Source organism: Prunus mume, linkage group LG2, assembly GCF_029339155.1.
Source record: "Prunus mume cultivar Tortuosa linkage group LG2, ASM2933915v1, whole genome shotgun sequence".
Lineage (NCBI taxonomy): Eukaryota > Viridiplantae > Streptophyta > Magnoliopsida > Rosales > Rosaceae > Prunus > Prunus mume.
In genome coordinates this window covers 5,619,088-5,626,742 of record NC_142699.1, presented here as the reverse complement: position 1 = coordinate 5,626,742, position 7,655 = coordinate 5,619,088, and the positions used below count along the sequence as shown (strand labels likewise).

The 7,655-nt window shown below is 37.1% G+C and overlaps 1 protein-coding gene and 1 pseudogene across 2 annotated transcripts; both read left to right on the top strand.

Moving 5' to 3' along the window:
• Positions 1-3,025: 3,025 nt before the first annotated feature.
• Positions 3,026-5,667, top strand: LOC103319652 (alpha/beta-Hydrolases superfamily protein). Of its 2 annotated transcripts, XM_008221218.3 has the most exons (4): positions 3,026-3,816; positions 4,954-5,046; positions 5,243-5,310; positions 5,389-5,667. In XM_008221218.3, exons 1-4 carry the CDS (start codon positions 3,187-3,189, stop codon positions 5,558-5,560), a joined length of 963 nt encoding a protein of 320 aa, XP_008219440.2. In that variant the 5' UTR covers positions 3,026-3,186; the 3' UTR covers positions 5,561-5,667. The 2 variants fall into 2 exon arrangements, with proteins under 2 accessions (XP_008219440.2, XP_008219441.2); XM_008221219.3 differs by lacking the exon at positions 4,954-5,046 and having other exon boundaries at positions 3,034-3,816.
• A 239-nt stretch (positions 5,668-5,906) lies between these two features.
• Positions 5,907-7,500, top strand: LOC103319653 (pectin acetylesterase 9 pseudogene; annotated as a pseudogene).
• Positions 7,501-7,655: the final 155 nt, after the last annotated feature.

Sequence of the window (7,655 nt, the reverse complement as noted above, 5' to 3'; positions counted from 1 at the left end):
TCTCATGACACCTTCGTGTGTGAGAAAACTCTCCTCCCCAAATATCGTTTTGTATTAAAAATAAAAATAAAAAGTTAAAATTTATAAAACGTCAATTCCAATACACAATATTATAGGCGTATTAAAGCTTATCAAATTAGTTTCAAATTCATGTACAAATTGCTCATAACCAAGAATTTATGATGGAAGATATAAGTTGTCAAATAGAGTCGCGGCCAAAAGCCTTAGCTTGATTTATTTTCTCTAATTTGCTCCAAACAATAACTAGAAACTTGTTTCAACTTGTGGGTTTTATTAAGAATGGGTGAAAAATCATGTCTACATCCTTAGATTTGATTTTCAAGCAAGAAATAAAAGAAAATTTCAAAGTTTCCCTTTTGTAGAGTTAAAATAGTTTTTTAAAATTTTATTTTATGCTTAAGAATACAGCTACAACACAAAATCCCTAGTTCAACTAGATTTCAAGATCAATATGATTTTAACGAGTGATCTAGATCTGCTAGCGTATCCGCTACAAATTTAGTTTGTTGAAATGCATGCCATAAACAATTTTTTTTTTTTACGAGCAAAAGTTTAGGGGGAGGAGAGGATACCCCATCTCAGAATCAGGACATACCAATACCTCTTTGAGGACTTACAAATGCTAGAAATAATTTTTTAATAATTAATCATCACTGATTAATTTGAAAGCTGCTATCAAGACAATACATATTTCGAATGATGCTACAAAGGCCCCAATGACCCGACAGGTGAGAAAAAAGTTGAGAGTCAAATATTGTGACGAAGTGAATTTCTAGCGGAGTCAAAGAAAATAAATAGTGAGAAAAATTCTTAGTTTAAATCTCTTAATGAGTAATTGAATTTGCTTATTAGCTAACATATACAAATACAAAGATAAAATTGGTCAAATTAATAACAAAAGGACTAAATTGATTGATGAGGTAAAACAAGGGACGAGTTGACATTCTGAAAGAAAATTGTAAATAAGAATATATGTTTCACTATGCACGTGTAAATTGCAATGTTTAGTGTAGAGTGATCATAATTTTTATTTTATTTTTTATAATACAATCGATAGTTTATACTACAAGGGTTTCTTACATACACACTATCAAAGTGCCATAAAGATTCGAATATGAGACTACTAATATATAAGTCAGGACTCTTTTTCATTGGACTAAACCGTTGGCATGTAGAGTGATCATAATTATAACCGATAAAATATTTTCTTCACCTCCACTATCCCGTGCATGGGTCCATTGATGATGGTGGCCCATAGTTTGGCAGCCCATTGATGGTCTAATGAAATCCCTACCTGTATAGATGGCTATCTTCTGGACTATTTAATTTCCATTATGAGATAGATACGCAGCCCAGTTAATTTCCATCATCTCATCTATTTACATTGAGAAAGCTTCATTTCTATTCATTTTTCATCAATTGTGATTCAATTTATCAACATGGTTGATTATTTTGGGTGATCGAAGTGACTACCAATCTGAGAATAGAAATCTTAAATATAAGCTCTAAATAATAATTTTACACTCTAAAATAATCAATCATCCCAATAAATATAATGATGTCTTCTCAACGTATACAAAATATCGTGAGCCGAACCTATATATATCTTTATGTTGTGGGGATCACACATATATCCACACATAAAAGCTATTGCTAGAATTTGAGTCATGTATTAACAATTCAACATCATTCTACTAATATATAATGGAAAATGCTAGGTTTACCACATTTTTCATACCACAATTGTACCACCTCTCTAATAGAGGTGGGCCCCATTGTATTGGTGGGCTCCACCTCTATTAGAGAGGTGGTACAATTGTGGTATGAAAAATGTGATAAGCCTAGCATTACTCATATATAATAGGGACATTCTTCATTAATAATGTGTTTAATAATCAGGAATTAGAATTCTCATTAGGAATTAAATTCCACATGTTGAGGATTCCTGCATTTACTTTACATCAAGGAATTAAAAAGTAAGTGGGACCCACACAAAATTAGGATTTCCTAATTTTAGAGGAATTCAATTCTTGGGTGAGAGGTGTATTCTAATTCCTGGAGAACTAACGCATTATGAATTCATCTTTTTTACCCATTATATCCTCATACAATTTTCAAATTTTCAAATTTGCCATTTACTTTAATCAAACAACGAGGACTTTTTAGTAATTAGTATCACTCCTACCCCAATTCCATATGGATTAGTAAACAACTTCAATAGGAATTCGGAATCTAACTCCCCTCAATTCATATGGTTTAATAAACAACTTCAATAGGAATCCGGAATCTAATTATCCTCAATCCAACTCCTCCTCAATTCAATTTATCATCAATCCAACTCCTTCTAATTCAATTATGGATTAGTAAACATACTACAAGCATTTAAATTAAGGATTGATTACATACTTCTAATCTCAGCCGTTGATTTGCATATAAGAGACTACCAACATATTTAATGAATACAATCCAACGATCAAGATTAGAAACATGTAACCAATACTTAATATAAAATACTTATTGAAGAATCTCCCTAAATAGTAAACCATCAACCCTCCATGCAAAAACAAAACAAAACAAAGAAAGAAATGAACCATGTGATCCAGATTTTATTGTCTTGCCATCTCAACCACTTTATTTCTATTGAAGGATTGGGATCATTCCATATATTCATCTGGGGTCCTCTAAATTTTGGGCACACCCATTGTGAGTCTTGTTTCTTTATTAAAATATATTGTGACAAAAATGTCTGTATATCCACATTATAAATATCAACCACATATTCCGATAAGAACTAACTTCAATATAATTCACAATCAATACAAACGTGACAGTCTAGCACGAGAATATTTTTTTGGTAAATGTCATTGTCAACACAACACCACTGAACTCTCTATCTCCCACTCTTCTCGAGTACTTTCCCATCTTTGCTTTGCATAATTTTTCCATGTCTCAACTGGTCCCTTCTTCTTCATCTACGCATTTGTTGTACCGCATGTAACATGACATTCACATGAAAAGCAAGTTCCCAAACCAAACCAACCCAACGCAACCCAACTCACCAACCGGCATGCCCCACCTCAAAACAGCACAAAATCACCCACAGTCCTCAATAGGGGACTCTTTTCCCATCAACTAGCTCCACACACTTCCAAAAAATTACCAAAAATGCCATGCTTCAGCCTCACCGAGTCAAAAAATTCATGCCACCGGTCCACCTTCGCCCGAGCCGGCCTCCGGTCTGCAATCACAGACATCAAAGACGGCGGTACCACCATGCACTGCTGGGTTCCGCAGTCCCCAAACCCGTCCAAGCGCAATCTCCTCCTCATCCACGGCCTCGGTGTCAACGCGATGTGGCAATTCGTTGACCTCCTCCGCCACGTCACCCCCAACTTCAACGTCTACGTCCCCGACCTCCTCTTCTTCGGCGAGTCGTTCACGACCCGGCCGGACCGGTCCGAGTCGTTCCAGGCCGAGTGCGTGATGCGGGTCATGGAGGCCCACTCGGTGCGGAGGCTGAGCCTGTTGGGGCTGAGCTATGGCGGGTTTGTGGGGTACAGCCTGGCGGCCAAGTACAAGGAGGCGGTGGAGAGGGTTGTGATATGCTGCGCCGCGGTGTGCTTGGAGGAGAAGGACATCCGGGAAGGCGTGTTTCCGATATCGGATTTGGACGAGGCTGCGAGCATTTTGGTGCCGCAGACGCCGCAGAAGCTTAGGGAGTTGATCAAGTACACTTTTTTCAAGCCGCCTCCTCTTGGGTTGATCCCCTCTTGCTTGCTTATGGATTTCATTGAGGTAAATGTTTCTAATACTTTTTAGATGATGATTAATCATGAATTATGATGATGATTAAGTTAAGCTAATCAAACTACCGGTCATATTAGATTGTCAGTTGAGACGGTACATAAATAGCAATATCTTATCTCGTTCATGCATGTCTACACATAACAATGAGACTCGCTATAAACTCAATCGTCATAAGTTGGAAGTTTAACAAGTGCAAATTCTTCAAGTGTTGTCTAATTGCACAACTCTTTCATGTAGTGTTGTGGGTCGTAAATCAATGTGTGTCTTGTCGTGCAAATTTTTGTAGTTAAGGTATTGTTATCAATCTCAATTTAAATCAAACTTCTCTTTTATGTTGTGTACGGTATAATTTATGTGCACGTCATGAGAAAGGATGTAAGGGTGAAAAAGTTTTTCAAATGGATTAGAGCGTGTTTTGACCACTAGGCTTGAAAGAACCCATTAATCCTTGCAATTGATGTGCACAGTTGGTCCGAATTGAAGCGATCTTAGAAGAAAAGATCAATTTGGACTGAGATTAGTGGCAAGGAAGGAACATAAAACATTGATATATATATATTTCATACCTAATGGATGATTTGTGGAATTTAGGTACCATTTAAAGAATAAAAACTACCAAATTTATCTATTATTTTATGTGTAATTTGACTTATTAAGACATTATCTTGTTCCGACAGTGATCTCGAAACACATTTGCTTCGTTGAATTTTCGTTTTGAAGGCATAAATCATGTAGTAGAGTTTGATAAAAATAATAAATAAATAAAAAACCATGTCGATGTAGTGGTGGTTGTAGGATTGGTCACCTGTCTGCATGCTGTATTAATATTATAAATATAACCACTACATGGTGCACGTGACTCATTACAAAATCAACTACCAGTCATGGAATAAAACATTCAACGGGTCAACGTGGTTTGGTATGTAGTATGTGTGATAGCCTTAAAGGGAATTATTGCAATAATATTTTAAGTGGTAGAGCGAGAATAATATTAACCTTATTAAAATCATCCCATATAAAAAATTATACATACGTCAAATTGTGATTTGTTGAAATAACTATTTACATGTAAGTAGCCAAGTAATTTCGTTATGCAATCAAACTCAAATTATGGTGAATGGGCAGGCAATGTACACTGAACATGTGAAAGAGCAGAAAGAGTTGATTATGGCCGTTCCCAAAAACCGAAAACTTTCGGACCTTCTCAAGATTCCACAGGTTCATTTTTCATCTATGTGTTTTTTTTTTTTGGGGTCATAGCACATCTTTATCTTACTTAAGTTAGTTGTCCACGTGTGCATCAGCGGTTGAAATCTCCGCAGACCTTAGTGAAATTGTTGTCATTTTCCTCTTATGCAAAATTATAATAACATGATTTAGTACTTCTTACCTTTCTCTCACTCCTCTCTCACAGCCAACCCTTATACTATGGGGAGAGCATGATCAAGTATTTCCGCTAGAATTTGCTTACAAATTAAAAAGGTGAGTTTCTGATCGAAGTCTTTGACCGAGTGCATGCATTTGTTTAGTCTCTCTTACCGAGTGCGTGCATTTATACAGGCACTTAGGGGAGAACGCTGAGCTTGTGGTGATAAAGGATGCAGGACATGCAATTAACGTACAAAAGCCCAAGGAGTACTACAACCACATCAAGTCCTTCTTACTCGACATGCAGCAGCCATCTGCAAATAAACATCAACAACATTCAAAACCACTTCAATCACTGACATGAAGCTATTTAATGTAATCCAACCCTTAATCCCATATAACAAATTTGTGTAATTTAATTGGACCAATCATGACATGACGTGCTTCATCAAGCAAAATATTTTTTTTAAATTATTTATATTTTTATTGAAGGCAAACATAATACAAGACAACATGTAATGTTTTAGCATAAACGGCACAAAATATGCATACCCTCTTTGTTTAGAAGGGTTAAGATGTTGACGAGTCCTTATTCAGTTAGGATTTTAGTTACTTAACTATTTATAGAAGGGTTAAGATGTTGATGAGTCCTTATTCAATTAGGATTTTAGTTACTTAACTATTTATATAGTCCTGTTGTAACTAAGAATTCTTTCCTATTTTATCTCAAGTAACACATCTTTGTTATTTCTTTATAAATACCTCCATATTGGTGGAGAAGAATACTTATACGTAGATAAGTTGTATGCGCGTGAATTAGGTAAAGTTGAAGACAAAGCAGCGTGGCTACTACAATGATGAATGTGAACGCAGTACTAGTCGCCATCACCCTGGCTCTGCTAACTTGCGCGCCTCGGTGCATTTACTCGGACGACCAGCGGCTCCTGGTGAACATGACTCTGGTCCGGAATGCTTCGGCTCTCGGAGCATTTTGCTTGGATGGGAGTTTGCCTGCGTATCACCTGCACAGAGGATACGGGGGCGGAGCAAGAAACTGGCTTTTACAGTTTGAGGGTGGAGGGTGGTGCAATAGCATAAAATCATGCTTGGACAGAGCCAACACCCGTAGAGGATCAACACGCTACATGAGCAAGTGGGAGGTCTTCTCTGGAATTCTAAGCAATAATGCATCTCTAAATCCAGATTTTTACAATTGGAACCGTGTGAAGCTTAGATATTGCGATGGAGCTTCATTTGCTGGAGATGCAGTATATAAAAACGGGACGTCGTTGCTCTATTTCAGCGGGCAAAAGATTTGGGAAGCAATCATGCTTGATCTTCTGCCAAAAGGTTTAGGACAGGCAAGAAAGGCTCTGCTATCAGGTTCTTCTGCTGGGGGTTTATCATCTTTTTGCATTGTAACAACTTCACTAAATATTTACCAAGCACTGCCAGTGTGAAATGCTTGAGCGATGCCGGATTCTTTCTTGACAAAAGAGATATAAGTTCTAACCACACCATGAGGTCTTTCGTTAAAGATGTTGTTTCTCTACACGGGGTAGAGAAGAATCTGGATGAGAACTGCACCGCCAGCTCCCTTAATTTTCCCGAGCTGTGTTTCTTCCCACAGTACGCAATGAAGTTCATTACACCACCTTTTTTCATATTGAACTCAGCTTATGATGTTTACCAGTTCCATCACATATTGGTGCCGCCTTCAGCTGATCCACAAGGCCACTGGAATCGTTGCAAACTGAATCCGGCAGCGTGCAATCCTCAACAGTTAAATACATTGCAAGAATTCAGGCGTGACATGATTGTTGCTATGGGATTGTACTACAAATATTCGAGACGAGGAGGCTTCTTCATTAATTCATGCTTTGCTCACGGCCAAAGTGAGTCTCAAGACACATGGTTTGCTGCAGACTCTCCAAGGGTTCACAATAGGACCATTGCAGAAGCAGTAGGTGATTGGTACTTCAGCAGAAGGGCAACAAAGGAAATTGACTGCCCATATCCTTGCAGAAGCACTACCTGCCATAACCTTATACCATAAACTCAAGCCCTAGTACAAGATTTGAGAAGCTATTAGGTCTAATATTTTCAAGGAGACAAATTTCTCTGGAAGCTTCACAAGGAAGAAGCAAGAATACAAATATACAATACAATACAAAGTGATACATAGCTTACTACAGAGAAGGAAAACAAAACCAAAAATCTTAGTGGAGTGTATATAATCGTTTTTTTAATTAAAGAAATGTATTTTTTTTGGAGAAAGACAATCAAGTTTCTCTTTATGAAGTACTTCCAAAGTGCTTTTCTAATAATACGGATTCTTAATAAAAATTTCAACTTCCATCAATAACGCTTATAACGAGAAGTACGTAATAAGCACTCCTATTTCCCATGTAAATAGGCCAAAAAGATTGATGTGTAGTAAACAAAGGCACTTCAAGTAA